This window comes from Choloepus didactylus, chromosome 1 (assembly GCF_015220235.1).
Source record: "Choloepus didactylus isolate mChoDid1 chromosome 1, mChoDid1.pri, whole genome shotgun sequence".
Taxonomy (NCBI): Eukaryota; Metazoa; Chordata; class Mammalia; order Pilosa; family Megalonychidae; genus Choloepus; species Choloepus didactylus.
In genome coordinates, this window is record NC_051307.1 from 116,162,775 (window position 1) to 116,185,103 (window position 22,329).

The following is a 22,329-nucleotide window of genomic DNA, read 5'->3' on the forward strand; positions in this document are numbered from 1 at the left end:
AAAGGGGGATGCATCTGTGGAGTATGTCATGAGATCAACTTTTTAATGCTCATAAAAAGACAGGATGTCAATTTACAGCCTCATCTGTCACAAACATTTTCAATCTTGTCGTGATTTATGAAATACTGTAAATTGCAATCACACTGGCCCATAACATCCTGGCAGCTACTTCAATAGCAAAACTTTCATCCAAAAATATGATTTATAGGTGGAATAAAAGTTTCAGAAATAGGGAGGTGCTATTATTATCATGCACTTACTGGCAAAGGAAAGTTTTCTCTATAAGAAATATTTCTTTCCCACCCACATGGCACCCTGCATAGAGCACAGCAAAGGAAAGTTCTGGCTTGCAGTTTCCTGTGCATCTTACAAATGAGGAAGGAAGTGTTCAAGGAGACTATATAGAAAGAAAAGGCAAGAAGAGAAAGGAAGCTTTCATTTAAAATGAACTATCCAAGAGTTTCTTCACTATTTTCGCCTGCAGATGGACGTTCCCTGCAGTCCTGTTGGGGGAAGACAGAAAGCTTTATGGAACAGCCAGTATGAGTGGTTTGACATGTAATAGGTTGGCAGATTTAGGATGATTAAAAAATGCATGTGTGTGTGGGGGTGGGGGCAGTTGGGTCTGTGTTCATCTTAAAACACAGTGACGACTTCTCACCTTGTTGAGAGAGCCATACTCTTGGATTCTCAGAAGAATCTTAATGTTTGGGATTTCTGAAGGACTTTTTGCCTATGGATAGGCTTTCGTCTTAGACCTAGATGTTACCGCATTCTAAAGAACTTCACCTCAGCAGTATTTACCTTGCAGAGATCTTGATGGGGGTTGGGGGAAAGACCAGACTCAGAATTTTAAAACAAGATGTTGCAGCTTACAAGACCCGCATTACAGAAAGGAAGGAGGGGCCTCACCAGCCAGGGACTGGGAATTGCCCCACCTTAGTTTTCTTTTTTTCTTTCTTTTAGCCCATCAAAGTGACAGGCTTTTTTAAAATACTCAGTCCACCCTTCAAGCATTGCCTCTAGTCAGCTGGGAAGATGGAGGCTCATGGCACTCAGGTAGGAAAAAGGAAAAAGAGGGTCACTTAACAGAAGAGGGGAAGGTGAATTTAGGATAAATTGCCAAACTTCCAGAAGTTTATTTGAAAGGAGTACTGATAATATACACTTGAAAGGACGTCAAATATACATTTGGAAAGAGGTGAACTATACATTTGAAAACAAAGCGGGCATAGTATTTGTTTATGAGAACAAAGGGGTTTGGGATTATGACATTGAAATTCTGTAAAGAGATCAAGATTGTACAGGGGAGGAAAATATTAAGGGTCTTTTAGTTTAGTTGAATTTTTAACAAGACAAAAACTCTTTGGTTTGTAAAGGGGCTGATTTCCTCTTAAGTTCTATTTTAATCATCTGGTTCTTCTTCTCTAGGTAGTCTGACCCAGAGTGGGTACTCAAAGAAACATTTTGATAAATGATGTTTTACTCATGGGCAGAAAAAAGTTAAACCTCGTCTTGAAAGCATTTATTTATTTGGTGCAAACCACTGTAGGAGATCCATTTTTGTCAGATCCGCTGACAATGTTGAACTTTTCCTGAGTCCTGTGCTCCCAGAAAGCAGACAGGTAAGAAAAATTCCACCACACTTTTGTGTTCCTCAAATGGCTACGGACAGAGGACCACCTGCTCTTACATATTCCAAGATAAGGCCCTTCTCAATCCTACTTCATGACCCCATAATGCTCATAAACGACTCTTATTTACCCACCTCTATAAAACCCCAGACCCCTTCATTTGCTTTGAGATGCTCCTCATTAATGAGCATTCTCCCTACTGTAATGGCCTGATGTGGGAGCTCTGGACCCATGGCCTACCCCAAGGGCCTTGAAGACTGTGCACACAGCAGCTTCGTGACCTAGGTCAGTCATTTAAGGTGTTACTTACTCTCCTGGTAGAATCTGGCCTCTGGCGCCAAATGTAATCTATAGCTTACCTCCTCCCTGAAACTCCCTGAGATACTATTATCTACAAGATACCCTATAATCCTCCCCTCTTCTCTATTGATTACAATTGATCCCTCCCTACGTCACAAGACCCCCACTCCTCTCATACCCATTGGAATGTCTTTGTCCTAACCCTTATAAGCCACTCCCTGGCACCCCCTGCTTTTGCGGAGTGTCTTCACATTGAGCTCTGAACCTGCTGCCATTCAGAGCAGCTCCTGAATTCAGGGCAATGTGACCAGCTTCCCACTCTGTAGGTAAGCCCCAAAATAAAGGTCCATGTCTCAGAACGTGTCCAGTGCTTTCTTTAATACTTCGGCTGCAAAAGCCCCTTGGGCTGCAACACCTGAATAAAATCATATCCTTATTTGTCCAGTGCAGTTTGTCTTTCCTAATTTTGGTGCCATGACTCAGGTAGGATTGGATCTTGCCTTTGGGTCTCTGTTTACTCCACTCAGGTAATGAGGGCTCTCAGAAGTCTTTGTGTTGCATTTCAGACTGGTGATTGGGGGAACCGTTGGCTGCTGGCCCTGGAAGCACAGTACGGATTTGATTTTGATTCTTTTTGAGCCCTGCTTATTTCTGGCACCGTCTTATTTTGGTTTTGTGGTCTAACCATTTGTCAACTCTGTAAATGGACTGATGATGTATCAGAGATCTTGTCCCTGTTGGGTGAAGGTAGAGAATCTGGTTTGTTACTCATTTCGATTGTCTATTTTAAGCTCAAATCAGTTAAGAATTTTAGGACTACTGGATAGTGTATATATGAACTGGTAAATTTTGTATTTGTGTGTTTATGCTTGATCTTTCGCTGAAATTTTAGAATCAAAGCTGTAAGTATTCTCTGTGTGTGTGTGTCTGTAAGTTTATATGACTTTAATTCAGAAAGGCCTTTACCTCTTATTCTGTGAGAGTGTCATATTTTCCTACCTATTACCTATTACCAAATTAAATTATTAAATCTCTTAAAAGAGCTCCATTCCGATTGCATTAGAGAAAAATAGGAGCTTATATAAATGGAATATTCCTAAAATCCCCAGATATTAAGAAAATCGAATCTTGAATTTTTTTAATGTGAATAAAAAAAGATATTCTTGTAAAAAATGCCTCAAAAACATTTTAGGAATTCAAGATCACATAATTTAGGCAAATCCTTGAAGAATAAGACTAGGTTAATAAGGATTTTTAAAAAAGAGCTTTATTTTTTTGGAGTTATCAGTGTTAAGTATAATACAAGCTTACATTCTTATTTTACTTGGGTATGTTCTTCCTAAGCTTATATAGGATCACTGATCAATTAAGCTAGAATTATTTCAACTTAATGTTTAAGATTATGAAAAATGTAAATTTATGTTTAAACAATTTGAGTCATTGTTCTGAACAAATTTCAATAGAATTACATTTTGTGGTATGTTAGCTTGAAGATAATTTCTAAGGGTTTAATTTACTTGAAACCTTGGACTTACACTAAATTGAGTTAATTAATGGATATTCATTGGATACCTAGATCATTTATACATAAGAGAGATGATATATTAGTTATTAAGTATATTTTATTATGAAATATTAATTTTTAAGCATATTTTAAATTTGGTATACTTTTTGCTGTTTTGTTGTTTTTAACTTAGCTATCTATTTTTCTTTATTAGAGGAGTTGTGGGTTCACAGAACAATGATGCATAAAATACAAGATTCCCATATACCACCCTATTATTAACACCTTGCATTGGTGTGGAACATATGTTATAACTGATAATAGCACATTTTATAATTGTACTATTAACTGTAGTCCATGATTAACTTAGAATTCACTGTTTGTGTAAAGTAGTTCCATGGAAATATTTTTTAAAAATTTTATTCTGTTCCCATAAATACACTCTAACATTTCCCCTTTTAATCACATTCAGATATATATTTCAGTGCTGTTAATTATGTGCCCAGTGTTGTGCTGCCATCACCACATCCATTACCAAAACATTTCCATCATTCCAAATAGGAAGACTGTACATTTTAAGCCTTCACTTCCCATTCCCTATCCCCAGCCCATACCCTGGGAATCTATATTCTATATTCTGACTCAATGAGTTTGCTTAGTCTAATTATTTCTTATCAGTGGGATCATGCAATATTTGTGCTTTTGTGTCTGGCTTTCTTGATTCAACATGTCTTTCAGGTTCATCCGTGTTATTGTACGTTATCAGGACATTCCTTTTTATGTCTGCTTAATACTCCGTTGAGTGCATACACCACATTTTACTTATCCATCCATTAGTTTCTAGACATTTGGATTGCTTCCATCTTCTGGTAATTGTGAATAATTCTGCTATGAACATCGGTGTGCAAATATCTGTTTGAGTCTCTGCTTTCAATTCTTTTGGGTATATACTGAGTAGTGGGCTTGCTGGGTCATATGGTAGTTCTATATTTAACCTTCTGGGGAACTGCCAAACTGTTTTCCAGAGTGGCTACACCATTTTAAATTGCCACCAGCAATGAATGAATGTTCCTATTTCTTCACAGAAACTTGTAGTTTTCTGCTTTTTTTTTTCATTAGCAGCCATTCTAATGGGTGTGAAATGGTAGCTCGTGGTTTTGATTTGTGTTTACTTGACAGTTAATGATGTTATGCATCTTTTCCTGTTCTTTCTGGCCATTTCTATATCATCTCTGGAGAAATGTCTGTTCAAGTCTTTTGCCCATTCTTTAATTGGATTGTTTTTCTTTTTGTTGTTAAGTTGAAGGATTTCTTTATATATTCTGAATATTAAACCTTTATTGGATATGTGGCTTCCAAATATTTTCTCCTATTGTGTAGGTTGTCATTTTACTTTCATGATAAATTCTTTTGAGGAACTAAAGTTTTTAATTTTGATGAGGTCCCATTTACCTACTTTTTATTTTGTTGCTTGGATTTTGGGTATGAAGTCAAAGCCTGAAGATGTTTCCCTACATTTTCTCCTAGGAGTTTGGTAGTTCTGGCTCTTATATTTAGGTCTTTGATCCATTCTGAATTGATTTTTGTATAAGGTGTGAGGAAGGGGTCCTCTTTTTTTCTTTTTCTTTTTTTTTTTTTTACAAATGGAGATTCAGTTTCCCCAGCTCCATTTGTTCATTTGTTGAGGAGAGTATTCTTTCCCAATTGAGTGCTCTTTGCCCCCTTGTCAAAAATCAGTTGGCCATAAATGGGAAAGTGGATTTCTGAGCTCTTGATTAGATTCCATTGGTCTATATATCTGTCCTTGTGCCAGCACCATACTGTTTTGTTTATTTGGCTTTGTCATAAGTTTTAAGATCAGGAAGTGTGAGTCCTCTAACTTCATTCTTCTTTGCAAGATGTCTTTGGAACCCCTTATCCTTCTACACAAATTTGATGATTGACTTTTCCATTGCTGCAAAGAAGGCTGTTGAAATTTTGATTGGGAGTGCATTGAATCTATAAAGTGCTTTGGGTAGGATTGATGTCTTAATGACATTTAGTCTTCTAATCCATGAACACAGCATATTCTTCCATTCATTTAGGTCTCCTTTGATTTCTTTCAGCGATGTCTTACAGTTTTCTGTGTACAAATCCTTTATATCCTTGGTTAGATTTATTCCTAGATATTTGATTCTTTTAGTTCCTATCCTGAATGGAATTTTTTTTCTTGATTCCTTCTTCTGATTGTTCATTGCTTGTGTATAGAAACACTACTACTTTTTGAATGTGATTTTGAAAGAAAATCTATTAATGTAATATACCACATTAACAAGGGGAAAAACCCACATGATCATCTCAATTGATGGAGAAAAGGCATTTGACAAAACATAGCACTGTTTCTTGCTAAAAACACTTAACACTCTAGGAATAGAAGGAAACATCCTCAACATGATAAAGGGCAAATATGAAAAGCCCATAGCTAACATCCCACTTCAGATGAAACACTGAAAGCCTTCCCTCTAAGATCAGGAACAGAACAGGACAAGGATGCCCACTGTCACCACTGTTATTCAACATTGTACTGGAAGTTCTTGTTGGGGCAATTATGCAAGAAAAAGAAATAAGAGGTGAGGTAACCAAATTTGAAAGGAGAAGTAAAACTTTTCCCACTTGCGGAGTGCATGATCCTATATGTAGAAAATACAGAACAATCCACAACAAAACTCCTAGAGTTCATAAATGAATTCAGTAAAATGTTGTCTTTTTTTGTTTTTTGTTTTTTTCATATTTTTATTGGGGCCAGAGGGGGAAGGCTGCCTCCTCCCTGTCAATGGATGTGCTCACAGATTCTTTAGCCACTCCAAGCTTGGGTCCTGGGGGTCCTCGGGATGGTTGGGCAAATTGGGCATGTTGCCATCATCTGGGATGGGCACTGGGTTGTTGTGGGTTGTGGTCTGGTTGATTGTACTGGCTAACTTGGTGTAGGGGCTGAGTGAGGGCAGAATTACAGTGAGGCCCCTGATGATGAAGGATCCAACTGGCACCTGCTCCTTGGACCACCCATTCTTGAGAACTCTCCTGGAGAGGCTAGCTGGCTGAAATAGAAGTGAAAGTTCTTTCTCTTCTCCCTTTAAAGTCTTCAACTGATTGGATTAAATCCAGCTGACTGCATTCTCTCATTGTGGAACATGCCCTTTGTTGACATCATCAGTCACAGTTGCAGTCAACTGACTGATGATTTAATAAACCAGCCATCTGGTTTATTAACCAGCCACAAATGTCCTTGCAGTAACAGGCCAGTGCTTACTTGACCAGACACCTGGGCACCATCACCTAGTCAAGTTGACACATGAACAGGACTTTTCACTACAATTTTAGTCATCTCTATATACACGTTTGCACACACCTTTAATACTTTCCTTAGAGTAAATTCACAGAAGGTGAATTTCTGGGTCAAAAGCATGTATATTTATTAGACTTTTGAAGAGTGTACCAAATTATCCTCCAGTAAGGTGGTCTGTTATGTTTTTTGGGTGAAATATTTCTGAAAGTCTCTGAATATTTCTGAGGAAATATGATAATCAGTTAATCGGATATGCTGTAAGGATTATGTGCACATATAGGGATACTGAATTCAGGCCATTGGAAGGACAGAATGAAATAATAAAATATAGCACAGCCAACACATACACAGCAAAGTTACCATCAGTTTGTGAAAGCTTGATTTTTCCATCTTATCACAGGAGTCTTCCCGTTGTCTTCCCCAGACATACTTATTGACTATCTGCACCCTTACATTTAAGGGCTGCCTGTCTGAGAATGGGCAATAACCACGCTTGAAGGAGCAAGCTCCTTTGTCAGCACATCTGTATCTCTTTTTGATGATGTCTGTATAAAACTTCCTTTCCTTTAATCTACTATGTGGTCACTTTAAATGTTATTCATGGAAATGTCTCTTACAGACTGCTCTAGAGAAAAATAATTGCATTAGCTACAGACACCTAGACACAGCACAAGCACAGAACACTGTAACAGTCAGATTTCACGCCTTTCCCTCACATTGCTGTCCCTGGATGTCTTTTGAGCTGATAATTAGGTTTCCAGGGTTTTCTTTCTCATTAATGGCCGTCGTCCTGTCAAAAATCCCCTTTGAGAGTGAGATTTATTTAAGGTAGAAATTAAATTCTAATACAGGGAGAAGGGAGGAATTCCTGCCACATCATCCAGTCATGCTTTCAACACTGTGCCCTGAAACGATTTAATAAGAGCTCCTTTATTGTTCTAAACTCAAATAATGACTTCCAGTTTTAAAATTCTCTATCTCAGTTATAATTAATTTCTTTTCTACTTACTCCATAGCTTTGGGTAAAAGTGCTGGGTCATCTTCCAGAACAGAATCTCTTAAGCATTGTAGAAAAAGAATTCACTACTATTTTTGTATCTTCTTGAAGCTTTCTTTTAGTGCAGGAAGCAGACCCAGAAATGGAATCTAGAGTGTCATGTGACAAAGGAGAAGTGGGTATGAAGCTCTGTGGCTGCATAGGGAAAAAAATAACTAATTCCTCCTTAGGTGTTAGAGCAGGCTCCACAGAGGAGGGACCCTTGACCTGGACCTCCAAGAATGGTAAGAATTAACTTGGCAGAGATGGTGGTCAGAGAGGAGGAGCTCCCCAGGTGGAGGAGGACGGGGTGGATTTGAGGAAGTGCTATAAGAGAGACAGAGGCTTAGGCTGTTCAAAGAGGCAAAGCAGATGCCTGCTTAAGAAATGACCTGAGAGGACCAGGTAGGGTTCTGTCTCCAAACACATGCACACAAACATGCACACACATGCACCCATGCACACACATGCATATACCCACCTATTTCTGCAAGTGAAACATCGATCCTGTCCTCACAGAGCTCACGGATGTCCAGTGGGCTCCCTGTCAATATGAGTATGAGGTGCAGAGCAGTGATTTGGGGTGGTGATATTGATTTGGGAGTCATCAATATTTAGATTCAAGTGTAGAGAGTAAATGCGATAAATGGGGGGAGGCTGCAGCGTGGGAAGAGAAGACGGCCAAAGATAGAGAGCCCTGGGAAATACTAAATGTAAGGGCCAGGCAAGGGAAGAAGATCACATGGAGAGAGAGAGGCTAGAGAGTAGGAGAATGATGTCCAAAGAAAAAGAGTGTTAAAAAGGGAGGGAGGGTGTGCTCATTAGAGATAAATACTGCTGAGCTGTCAAGTTGGTTAAAGACTAAAGAGAGTCCATTGGATTTCACAGCAAAGAATTTCTAAAATCTGCCTTCTCCCTTTGCTACTGCCTTAGTTCCAGCCCTCATCCTCTGGCAGCCCTGGCTTAGCTGGACTCCCGGCCTTTAATTGGTTCTTCAGGTTGCTGCCAGAATTGCCTTTTCTAAAGGTACCTTTCTAAGATGGTGCCATGTCTGTTCTCTTCTTCAAACTCTGCACTAATTGCCCATAGCTACGAGATGAGGTCCAGCCTCTTAGAATGGCGCGGCCATCCTTAGCCCTCTCTCTCCACTCTCATTGCTTCCAACACATTTAAGCTTCAGCAGTGCTGATGATTTATACTTCTTTGAAAACATCACAGGCTTGCACTCCTCTGCCTTTTCAATGCTGCATTTTCCAGGCATGTCATTTCTCCTTCATCTCTCTAGAAAACTCCTCTCTCTGCTTCAAGACATGACTGGACATCACCTCTTCTGGGAAGCCATCTCTAACTGTCCCAGCCTGCCCTCCCCTTGAGTTTATTACTTCCTTCTCTTCTTGCACCCCTCACATGGCATTAGGACTTTGTTATATTTCTCTCTCCCTTTCTAGATTACAAATTCCTTGAAGGCAAGAAATGTATCTTATTCACCTCTGTGTCTTTTCTACTTGGTTTAGTATTGCTACATAGTGAGGTGCTCAAGAATTGTGTCAAGGAGATTTGTCCTCAGACTGTTATTAAATGTTCTCTTTGCAACAATCTCCTCAGATGGGTAGAGGTACCATTTATTTTCAAGACTTTTCAGATGAGGAAACAGAGAGAAAGAGATTTGCGACCTGTGGAACAGAAAAAAGAGGGAAGTAAAGGAGTCCAGCCCTCTGGTTTTGCAAAGGAGTAGACTCAAGCACAGAGGCTGGAGGACTTGTCTCTGATCAGAGTCCAGGGTTTCGGGTTCTTACTGGGGGCTTTCCAGTTAGCCCTTTATCTGCACATTTAGGAAGGAGCTGGTCCAATGACAAAGCTACCAAGTACATCTTTTTCCCTCTGGAAAACCTATAGGGTTGATACATTATTAGTTGACTCTCAAACCGAAGGAACACAAGTCCTTTAAGCCCATTTATTTTTAAGGCTATGGAGGAGCTTTAGTTGGTTGGAAAGCAAATCCCCTTTACTTGTAAAGGTATAGTCCCAAAAAGAGAGCCAGGCTAGATATTTCAAACACAGGTGACTAAATGCACGTAATTGGTTATATAGGTATTGGAAGTTGAAGGAGCAAAAGGTGATGATGAGTTAACTCTAAGATTGGGAACTTTGAGAAACTAGCCCTGGCACCATGGAAACAAAAGAGAACTAGTGATGTCACTACAGCCTGGAGCTTTGTGGAGGGGCCCGGGTACGGTGGCCAGGCCTCTAGGGGATTGGTGATTGGGTCTCTAACCAGGGGGTGGCAGGCAGCTGGCTCTCAGATCTCCAAAGTGCCTCCATCTGGGGTTGAGATTTGTGAGGAGGAGACATTGTCCAGAAGGTGTCTGAATTTCTGTGGAGAGGTGTGGCCCAGGGGACAAGGGTGTGGCTGGTACAGCCGGTGCTGAAAGAAGTTTACAGCCTGGAGCCATAGCTGGCCACTGCTGTTGAAGGGCACAGGCCCACGCTGGAAGCAGGAAGAGGGTGCCTTCTCCCCTTATCCTCCTTTCTGATTTTCTGTCAGTTAAGGATCCAACCAGAACCTGGGAAGTGGTTTGCAGAGACCCAGCCTCATCATGACACAGGAGGGGACGGAAAGCTGGGATTAGAGCTGAGATTGTAGGAGAATAACTGGCATATCCCCTGCCTCTAGCAGAAACAAAAATCTTGAATTCTTGTCTTTTCACTGCTACTCGCTCTGGAAAAGACTTTTCTCCTAAGCCTCCTTAGCTATAAAAGAGGAGAATTGAAGGTACTAAGTTTAATGAGTTTCTGGCCTAAGTGATGGGTGTGGGTTTACTTTAATTGGTGAATGAAAAACACCTTCCATTGCCCCTGACCAATATTATACTTGGCAGCCTTTACTTACGAGTTGGTGCAAAAGATTATCGAATACCATCATCAACATCTCTCTTTTCACATGATTTACAAGAACAATCTCTCAGTCTCTCGGAAGAGGTATTTTAAAAAGCTATTCCATAACTAAGAAAGAATAACTCTTCTTTTAATAGCACTAGGAAATGGATTCTTGAAAAGTATGTGTGTGTATATTCCCATTTCTTTTCTTCCTCTTTTCTTTTTAATTTTTCATTTTATTTTTTTAACAGCTTTAATGAAGTATAACTAACCTACACTTTATTGTACATATTTATGCCAACAATTTGACAGTTATGTAGAACTGTGAAACCATTACCGTAATCAAGATAGTGCACATATCTATCACCCCCACAAGGTCTCTCAAGCCTCGTCAGAATCCCCTGTCCTGTGCTGATCCCCCAGCCCCAGGCAACCACTGACCTGTTTATGGTTACTTTATAGTCACATGTTAAGGTTTCTAAATATGGGGAAAAATCCAGTGAGGCAGAGAAAGCTAGTTGCTTACTCAAACCTCCATTCCATCTTTCTGCTTAGTAAGAGAATCTCGATATTTATCATGGAGGGCAATGAAATCTTTAGAACATTTTTTCCCCAGCATTCCTTGCAGCTAGATATTGCCAATGAGTTCTAAGCAGAAATGTGTATGACTTATGGGAAGACTGATTAAAGGGGGCTAGCTTGGTTGGGAAAAAGGCCTTTTTTCCCTTTCTCCCATGCCTTATCTTGCTGTGTGGAACACATTTGTAATGTCTGGAGATCCACCAGCCATCTGGGACCATGAAGTGATCTTGCAAATCGAAGCCATTTACTGAGTTGGTCGAGGAGAGGGAGAGGAAATTCTGTCTCTGGTGTCACTGTGAAGCTTCCATACCAAACCTGCCCTGTCCACATCTTGGTTTCTTTTATGTAAAAGCATTATAAACTTTGCCTAAGCAACTCTTATTTTACTTTTTTTATAAGCAGTGCATCCTATTCTAACAAAAACATTCAAACTTCTAGTTTTGCTTTCTCAAAGAAGTCACAACGGTGCCACCTGCTTTTATTTCCGTTTGAATTACATACTGTTTTAGTTTGCTAGGCTTCTCAAAGCAGCAATCCTGAAATGGGTTAGTTTTTAACAATGGAAATGTATTAGCTTATGGTTTGAGGCTGTTGAATGTCCAAATCAAGGTGTCAACAAGGTGATACTTTCTTTCCAAAGACCTGCTGCTGGTGATCCTTGGCTCCTCTGCTACATGGCACACCTGCCACATCTGCTGGTCTCTCCCTTCTCTTCTGGGTTTCGTTGCTTTCAGCTTCTTGCTTCTGTGGCTTTCTCTCCTTCTCTCTCTATTCATCCTGTTTATAAAGGAAGAGAATTAAGACCCATCCTGAATGAGTTGGGTCACACCTCAACTGGGTAGACTCACCAAAAGATCCCATTCACAATGGGTCCACACCCACAGGCATGGATTAACTTTTAAGGACATGCTTTTCTGGGGTGCATACAGTTTCTAGCCACCACATATACTTGATCTAGATCCTCTTTTAAACATTTATATTTCACTTAGCTATGACAAGGAATCAGCCACCTTGCTGGAGTCAGGGCAATCTGCTCAGAAACATTAGCAAGCATATTCAGTGTATTCATCGTTTCAGTGAAGACGAACAATTCCTGAGGCTCTGACACATCAAGTCCTCTGACAGAATAAACTGTTCTATCTTTAAGCATCTTTTTACCTTAAGGGAATTTCAGGATGTGTGCTACCTTCAGCACTTTCAAGAGGGGGAGAAGAGGGAATCCTTCTGATATCCTTTCTCAATGTTACAAACAAGAAAGAATATAGAAATTATAAACTTACGTGGTAAAAGAAAAGCGTCACTGGGGTAAAGATGAATCTTCCAGGGACACTGTTACTTTCTTGACATGTATGTAAGCTATTTCCATCACTGCCTTGTTTTAGTGTAAAATGTCAGTCAACTTAACATGTGAAAAAAATTGTCCTCATTTTGGTGTTAACCACCAGGTATAAGAATCTGTGGACATCCTGCTTTTTTTACGGCTTGGGTTCTAGGAAGCATTGTCTCTTGCCTCTAACAAGCTTTCTCTTTTAAGGCAATGTGGTTTGTGCCATAAAATATAAAGTTAATTAAGCTCTGTTAGGTGTTGCTTTCCTCATTGAAAAGGGAAAATAGATGAACTATAATAAAGAAGAATTGGACTAGGCAAACATTTGTGCTATTTTTTCACTGGCATTTCTGGAAATTAAGCTATTAAATCAGGAGAGCAGGTCCAGCCAGTTGATACTTATTTTTCACTCCTTGACTGCAAAATAAAAGGTTTAACTTATAGTGACATAAAATCAACACCTACTGTGTTCCATTCTATCAAAAACATCTCCCAGTTTTGTCCAATATGATTTTTTCCCTCATAAGTCTGAGGTATGTTAACTCATGATGCCATTATATTCTAGATACTTTAAAAAGTATAATTCCTCTCATCCCCTGCCTTGTACTTTTTAGTGAGGAAGCAGTCATGTACATTGGAAAGTTCTGTGGCTTATAAAAATGCCTGACATTGCTTTCATATACTTTCATGGTCTCTTCCCAGACCTCATCATTAAAAGAATATATGAACAGTTTACTAGAAGCACGTACTATTTGGATACTCTGGGACATGTTCTACCTGGACCTTCTTATTTATTTTAGCTTAAACATTACAAATAATGTTTCCCACAGTCCTCATTAATTCCCAATTGGGAAAATTTCCTTCCTGTTAAAAAAATTTATATACGTTTGATTTGTCTACTTCTCATAACCCTTTCTGTCATAGAAGAGGAAGATATTTCAACTTATTTTTCTCTTCTTAATTTTAAAAAAATTTCATTTCATTTCCTTTACTCAGATCATATAACCATCTGAAAATGAAGGGTACAAACTTGTGTTCCATTGATTTTGACACTGTCGTGAAAACTGTACCACGGTTGTGTACCAATCCATCCCCCTCATAGATTGAAAGCTCCTTAAGATTGGAGATGTGCTTATCTACCTCAGCCCATTTCCTGCCTTCAGCAGGTGATCCATAAGCACTTGTTGAATTGATTTGAAAATAAAGGAACCAGGAAATAGAACCTTTGACTTGTGCTCTCCAAGGCCCTGTTTACATAAAATGATTTCAGCTAGATGATCTTTAAAAATTGACTAATACTTATTTCTTTTTAAGTCAGGCATTTTATGTTTACATAAACAAAATCCCATGAGTTTATTAGACCTTGGAGTTTTTCACGTGCAGAGGTTATAATTTGGCAAAAGAAGTCCCTTTTCAATTATTTGGTTACCCACCGCTGTATATTACAAATTTCACCTTTTCTTGACTGTGAGGTTCCTAAGATCAGAGTAGTTTATATTCTTCCCTGTTGTCCCAATATCTCATACAGAGTAAAACTGAGTAATAAACATTTGTTGAAGAACAAATGATTGACAAATATGAATTAAAATAGCAAATGGATAATATATTCTTGAAAAAGTATGAAACTGACTAGCAAATTTATTTTGACTGTTTTTAAGCATTCTTTTTACTTGCTATCTCTGAATATAATTTCTCTGTTCTTTGTGTATATTTCAAAGTAAGAAAGAGCTAAATATCACAAACCAAAGGCTGAGGAGAAGAAAGGCATTGGAAAAAGAAGCAACCTTCCAGTAATTGGCAATAGGTAAACAGAAGAGTCTTCTCCATGTTTTCCCCATGATGAGTATTTCAAACTGGCCCATTCTGTTGGTATCCCAGAAAAGATTTACTCCAAAAACCTTGGAATAGAGGATGCTGGGTAGTCAGAGGCTGTGTGGAACTTGGCTCCCACCTGAAGGAAGATAGCTATTTTCAGGTTCTAAATACACAGAGAAGGGTCACCTAACATTTAGGAAAAGGTGGTCCTTTTTCTCCTTCCTGCAGAATGACTGGTATAACTATATTTATTGGTTAGAAGGTGCCTGTCTTATAGTTCATGGATGGAATTTTGGAGGTAAATATATTTAATAGATGAGTGAATTGAAGCTAATTTGAAATAAATACTCAGTTATGAAGTACATGAAAACAGAAATTCACTGACTATAATAGTACCCAAAGGGGTATTATTTACAATTTAACTCTCTGTTAAAAGCACCTGGACATTATTTTCCAAAAAATCAATGGCATTCAATAAGGCATAATGTTTATGAATTTGGACTACTTTGCCTCCTTTTGGAAAACGAAAGTGTCCTGTTGCTAAGTTCATTGATAAATGAGCAGAAATGATATTTTGGCATTTTTACTTCTGTGGGATCTCAGATGCCTCTGGACTGACTTAGTAACCTGTAGGCACCTGCACTACACTGATTGCAAAGTTGAATGCAGTAATTTCTCCCATGTCGTTTTTCAGTGTGCCTTGAGGCTCCTTCTATTAAGAGATGGAGACTATTTCTCCACTCCTTGAATCTTGGACTGGCCTTGTGACTTGCTCTGATCAATACAACACAGTGAAGCTGGTTTTGTGATAATTCTGAACAAAGACCTTGAAGCTTCAGTTCTTCCTTTCTTGGAATGCTGCCCGGCAATTGCCATGTGGCAAAACATGGTCTAACCTACCAGATGATGAGAGGCCATGTAGAGCAGAGGTAGACCGACTCAGTTAAGGTCTTCTTGATGAGCTAGCCAGTAGCCAAACACCAGCCACCAGGCACGTGAGTGAGGTCACCTTGGACCACCCAGCCCCATGCAGCTGCCGGATGACTGCAGCCACGTGAGTGGCCTCAGGCAAAATGCACAGAAGAGCTGCCAGCTCAGCCGAGGCCAACATGTTGTTCCACAGAATCACGAGCAAATAAAATCATTGCTGTTTTCTGCTGCTAACTTTTGGTGGTTTGTTACATGGCAATAGATGACAGTTAAAGCACCTTATGAAAAGGATCCTTTTCTGCATTTCAGCCACTTGAGGCATCTCTTCAGACTGCTTCTTCTTCTTCTTTTTTTTTTTTTTTTTAATTTTATTTTGAAATAAATTCAAACTTACAGGAACAGTTGCAAAAACAATACAAACCCCATACACAGAAATCCAGCATACCCTGACCCCCCTCCCCTGATACCCCGATCCACCAACTTTAACATCCTGTCACACCATTTCTTTCTCTCCCTCCCTCTCTAGCTATCATCCTTCATCTATTGCTCTGTCTTCTGAACATATGAGAGCAAGCTGCACACATCCGTGAACAAACAATATAATTCACATATACATTTCCCATGAACAAGAACATTCTTTTATGCATTCCCATTAAGCGTGGCTAAGAAGTTCAAGAAATTCAACACTGATACAAGCTTACATTTTATATTTCCATTTTTTTCTTATGTCCCAACTGTGTCCCTTTGAGCCTCCTCTCCTCCATCCTCAGATCCCATCCAGGATCATCCTTGGCATTTAATTGTCATAATCTATTTAGACTGTCTTTTTTTTTCCCCCACTTGTGGAAACATATATACAGCCTGAATCTTCCCATTCCAACCTCTCCCTAGTATTCCATTAGTGGGATTAATCACATTTAGAATGTTGCAATGCTATCACCTTCCCACCATCTGTTACTAGAAATTTCCCTCCACCCCAAGCAGAAACCCTACACTCATTTCTTAACTCCCCATTGCCCCTTCCCCCACTTCTCGTAACCCATAATCCACTTTTCATCTCTATGGTCATATTCTCTGATACTTTCTTTGTGTTTACCTTGGGGCTTAAATTTAACCTCTTATGTCTATAACAATCTTATTTTTCTTTGATACCAACTTAACTTCAATAGACACCTAAATCATGTTCCTTTACTCCTCCATTCCCCCACCTTTATGTAGTTCTTGCCAAAAATTACAAATTTTACATTGAGTCCAAAACCACTGATTTATCATTAAAGTTTATGTATTTTAGATCCTGTAGGAAGTAAACAGTGGAGTTACAAATAAAAAATACAGTATTGGTATTTATATTTACCATGTGATCTTTACTGGAAATCTTTATTTCTTCATGTGGTTTCAGTTAATTGTTTAGTGTCCCTTCCTTTCAGCCTGCTCAGTTCCCTTTAGCATTTCTTATAGGACTGAACTACTGGTGATGAAGTCCCTCAGCTTTTGATTATCCAGGAATGTTTTCATCTCCCCCTTATTTTACCGTCAATTCAGAGACTTGAATTTTCTAAGTCTCTGATGGTTATTGACTTCTAATTGTATTCCATTGTGTTCAGAGAATGTGCTTTGAATAAATTCATTTTTTTAAAAAAATTTATTGAGGCTTGTTTTATGTCCCAGCATATGGTCTATTCTGGAGAAAGATCTATGATCACTGGAGAAGAATGTGTGTCCTGCTGATTTGGGATGTAATGTTCTGTATATGTCTGTTAAATTTCTCTATATCTCTCGCTAGTTTCTTTGTTTCTCTGTTGGTAGGGCTCCCTTTAGTATCTAAAGTAGGGCAGGTCTTTTATTAGCAAAATCTCTCAGCATTTCTTTGTGAACAATTTAAGCTCTCCCTCAAATTTGAAGGAGAGTTTTGCTGGATAACGTATTCTTGGTTGGAAATTTTTTCTCCCAGAATTTTAAATATATCATGCTACTGCCTTCTCGCCTCCATGGTGGCTGCTGAGTAGTCACTACTTAGTCTTATGTTGTTGCCTTTGTATGTGGTGAATTGCTTTCCTCTTGCTGCTTTCAGAACTTGCTCCTTCTCTTCAGTATTTAGCAGTCTGATCAGAATATGTCTCGGAGTGGGTTTAGTGGGATTTACTCTATTTGGAGTTCACTGGGCATTTATGCTTTGTGTATTTATATTGTGTAGAAGGTTTGGGAAGTTTTCCCCAACAATTTCTTTGAATACTCTTTCTAGAGTATTCAAAGTATTTCTAGAAGATGTCCCTTCTCTTCCCCTTCTGGGACACCAATGAGTCTTAAATTTGGATGTTTTATTTTATCTACCATATCCCTGAGATCCATTTCAATTTTTTTCAATTTTTTTCCCCATTCTTTCTTTTGTTCTTTCATTTTCCATTCTGTGGTCTTTGAGGACACTGAGTCATTGTTCAACTTCTTCTAATCTTGTATTATGAGTATCCAGTGTCTTTTTAATTTGGCCAACAGTTTCTTTTATTTCTATAAGATCTATTTTTTAATTTACTCTTACAATTTCTTCTTTATGCTCTTATAGGGTCTTCTTTATGTCCTTTATATACTGTGCCATGGTCTTCTTCATGTTCTTTATATACTGTGCTATGCTCTTGTTGTTTATCTTTAGTTCTCTGATTAATTGCTCCAAGTACTGTGTCTCTTCTGATCTTTTGATTTGGGTGTTTGGGTTTGGGTTCTCCATATCGTCTGGTTTTATCATATGCTTTAAGATTTTCTGTTGTTTTCGGCCTCTTGGCATTTGCTTTACTTGATAGGGTTTTTTCAGGGTCTAAAAAATACCAATCTCTAATTTGTCAGATCTACAGCTTGGTGGCATACACTTTCTCTAACTAACCAGCAGATGGCACCCACGAGTCACCTATTCCCCTCAAGTCAGTTTTCCCCAACTTCGTCTTTGTGCTGTGTGGGGATCTGATTCTTGTGGGGTTCAATTGGTGCACTAAGTTTGGGTGCGTTGTTGCTGCTGTCAGCCCTGAATGTGAGGTGTGTGTCTGAGTGATTAGGGAGGCAGGGCAGCTTTAATAATCAAACCTCCTAGGTGTTCCCAGAGATTTAAGGCTGTTGCAAGAGTCCAAGCCTTCACCTCATTCCCACCACAGATCATCTCTGCCACTGACCCACAAGTCCCTGGCACTGGCGTAGGGTCCCTGGGATTTCTAAGCAGGCCCCCTTCTCAGCTGTGCTCTTCCAGGACCCCTGCCTAGGGAAGGCTGCACCACGTCACAAGTGCATGCTGGCCCTCCAGGGAAGCCCTGGGCTGCTGGGCCATGCAAGGCTGTTTCCAGCCTGCTGTAAAGATGGTTGAATGGGGCGTGTTAATTTCCCCCTCTTCGCACAGCTCCGCCTTCCCAGCTCTGGGACAATTAGCTGCGGGTGCACTAAAGGCCACTCTCCACAGCTGATATTGTGGCATGTGTGCGGTGCTGTGGGAAACACTCCCTGTCTCACTGGGACACTTGGCATGGCTCTGGGCTATGGGTCTGGCCCCAGGCAGGAGCGTCCCCAGCCCGCTGGGGAGATGGTTGCAAGGGGCACAGTTTCTTTCTCCTTTTGGCTCCCCTCTGTCCCCCAGCTCCGAGACAATCAGCAGCGGGTGTGGGAAGGGCTATCCTCCACACCAGACACCAAGGCATTGGGACACCCCTCTCCTGCCGTGCTTCACTGTGCGGTTCTCACTGCTGTATCTGCAGTCAGTGCCAGTTTTTTTTTTTTTTAAAGAGCTAGTCCATCTCTAAACACCAACCCATGGTTTCCCCACACTGCAGCACAGCCGCCGGACTTTCAGCTGGCTCACTCACTCGTTTCAGAATGCAGACTCCCGGTTTCACCAAATGCAAGGTCTCTGTGGATTTAGCAGACCTTGTCCGGCTGGTGCATCGCTGGAACTGGTGTTCTGGGTCACTTTCTGGCTTTTATCTAGTATTTTTCATGGAGGTGTTTTTTGCCCTGTCTTACTTAGCTGCCATCTTGGATTCCTCCCAGACTGCTTCTTATCATCTCTGCTGACCTTACTACACTTCTGGGTTGCCTTCCTTTGACTCACACTTGATTTGTGCCTCTCTGTCTTCTGGTCCCTTTAGTGTTGTGGCTTGATTTGGAATGTCTCTCTCTCTTTTTTTTCATGAAAGAATGCATCAAACAAATTAGCATTTCTTTTTTTTTTTTAAGCAAATGACAAATACTCAGTTTACCAGATTTATGTTTTATAAACCTAAACTTAACATTGTATATTTAAACAATTTTCAAAACTATTAAGTTGCCAGCATTCATGTACAACTAAAAGACATCCTAAATTTTTATTGAACAGAAATATATCACCATTAATGTATTAATATCTTTTGCTGCTAAATGCTGAAAATACATTGAAATTGTTTTTGAAGAAGATTCATCCTGGCAATGGTAACTTCACAGCAGACTGTGACTGCTTGGCTGACATTTCAAACAAAATGGAAAGAGCAAGATCCTTGCTGGTGTTAGTGTACGATTTTGTCCTAGCACTACTAAATAATCACAGTTCACCTTGGATTAAGTATAATAAAAAAAGCAAAGTGCATACAGAAATTTAAAACAATTTTAAAGGCAAAAAGAAAAATTGGTCCTATTAATGTGATCCCAAAAGTAAACTCAAATGTCTATGACTAATAGGTGCGCTGATGAGCTGTTTATAAATACTTTAGGTTAGGTACAGTTATACAGAAAGTAGAGTTTGTTTGAAATCTTCAAAAATGTTCCTGTTAATCCTCAAATGGTGTGTGCTATAGTTTAACATTTCCATTAAATGTGTGTGTTGAATTGCTTGTTATCTAAGCATAGTGGCTGCTCCTTACCATTTATTGTTAAGGATTTTAACTGGCCATCTTCTTCAACTTCTACTCTTTTTTGACCATTCTCAGTAATTCTTTTTGTAGTGATTTTTCTGCCATTAACTATTTTAGTAGAAGTTGATATAGACTTGAAGTTGCCCATCCTACTACCACCAAAGGCTGTTGAAAATGAAGTATGGCCCTCATGCCCCAGTGAAGTAAATGAAGTAAATCCTGTATCTAAAGAAGAAAATCCACCTCCAGAAGATGGAAACCCACTGAAGGCAGAGAAAAAAGATCCTGCGCCTCTGTTTCTGGTTCCAGAGAGGACTCTTTGATTTCCAAAGATCTCCTAAAATAGGTCTTCGGAGACGTCAAACGAAAATGGGTCTCTTGCACCAAAAAATTCCCTGAAGACATCATCTGGATTAAGGAATATAAAGCCAGACTCAAATGGACTGTCAAAATGACTTCCACCTCCTTCACCACTATTTAATCCTTCTTTGCCATGATTGTCATAGATTCCCCAGCTTTTAGCATTTGATAGCACCTCAAATGCCTCAGCTAATTGTTTTGAATTTTCTGCCTGCTTCTTCTTTACTCTCAGGATTTTTCTCAGGGTGCCACTTTAGGGCCAATTTGCAATTTGCCTTTTTGATATCCTCAGGTGAGGCATGTCTCTGCAAGCCTAGAACTTCATAGTAATCTGCCATATTTTAACAGGTCATTGGAACAGGTTGTGAGGAGGTTGGCAGCCAGTGGCAGGAAGGAGGAGAGGCTGGGCGGTGGGGCCCATGGTCTCCTCTCAGCTTCATCACGGCTGGTGCTGGTGGAGGCAGTGGCAGTAATCTGGAATGTCTCTTTTGACTCATGACTCCAGTCTCACTTTGGCATGCTGGGCCTTTTGGATATCCCTTGGCTCCTTACTTTTCAGCCTGCAGGCAAGACCACCTATGCCCATGGTTTACCAGTAGCCTGACTAGGTGTGGTGTCCAGGGATACTGCTTGGTCAGGAGAGGAGTTCAAAGGTGAGAGTTCATAGTTTAAATGCTGGTTCATAGAGTCAGGTGGCCTAAAGCAGTCCCATCCTTGGGTTTACTTACAGCCTATTTATACTCAGACCCTACTCTCACATTCATAGTTCTAGAGATTTTTCCAAGATACAAATCTGATCGCGCTCCCCAACTCTGTTTAATAGTTCCCTGTTGCCCTAAAGGCGAAGCCCAAACTCTTTTCCATGGATCACAAAGCTCTGCCTGTGCTGTTTGCTAAATCAACTATCTCAGCTCTTAGCATTCATGTTCCCCACACTCAGGTTAGCCTGAACTCACTTCTTGTTCTTGAATGTGCCGTGCTAAGTCGCCCCTGCCTTTGTTTCTTCCTCTAGCCAGAAAACTCTTCTCTTTTTAAAATTTACTTTTTATTTTGTCAAATTATTACATAAATACAATTTAAAAGCCAAGTAATTCTACAAGGAATTTTTGAAATGAAAATCAGCAGTCCTCTACTCCCTTAACCCATTTCCTGCTCTCCAGAGCCAACTTCTTCCAACTCTAGCTATTTTTTTTTGGCAGTTACTTCTATGACACTATAATGATTATATTGCTACTAGTTAGTTTTTCAGTGTTAGGCATCATCTAACAATGTCTACTAGGAAAGATGAAAATTTAGTCCTCTTCCACTCCCTTTCTTGCCTCCATATGCAAATCCACACACATGCACACATATCCTTCTAATATAATAATATCATAAATTTGGACTTATTCACAGTTGAGCCATGTGGTATGCTATCATAACTCTACCATTCTTACGTAACTCCTCTTGCCAAGTTAATAATTATCTTATTTGTTTAATTCTCCTTGTACATGTCTCTAACTCATTTCAAACTCTCCTTCAGAAGTGTAAATCTTTTTGATACGTTCAAATTCATAGGATCTTACTGCTCCTCTGATACACCAGGCACATGCTACCTTAGGGGCTTGGCTTTAGTTGTTATTTCTCTTCTGAACACAGCTCCCACAGATAACCCTTGGATAACTCCCTCATCCCTTCAACTCACCTTCTCAGTGCGGCATAGCCTGTCCTTCCTCCCACCACCACCACCTATACTTTTCCCTTTATCCATAGCATTTATCACCTTCTATCATATGTTTAT

The 22,329-nt window shown here is 39.7% G+C and overlaps 1 protein-coding gene and 1 pseudogene across 1 annotated transcript; both read right to left on the bottom strand.

The window, feature by feature from the left end:
• Positions 1–6,260: 6,260 nt before the first annotated feature.
• Positions 6,261–15,511, bottom strand: LOC119521759 (NADH dehydrogenase [ubiquinone] 1 alpha subcomplex subunit 3-like). The gene is made up of 2 exons (XM_037820434.1): positions 15,410–15,511; positions 6,261–6,515 (listed from the first exon to the last, which is right to left on the bottom strand). The coding sequence occupies exons 1-2, from the start codon at positions 15,509–15,511 to the stop codon at positions 6,261–6,263; spliced, it is 357 nt and encodes a 118-aa protein (XP_037676362.1).
• A 4,729-nt stretch (positions 15,512–20,240) lies between these two features.
• On the bottom strand, positions 20,241–20,887 carry LOC119526347 (annotated as a pseudogene).
• Positions 20,888–22,329: the final 1,442 nt, after the last annotated feature.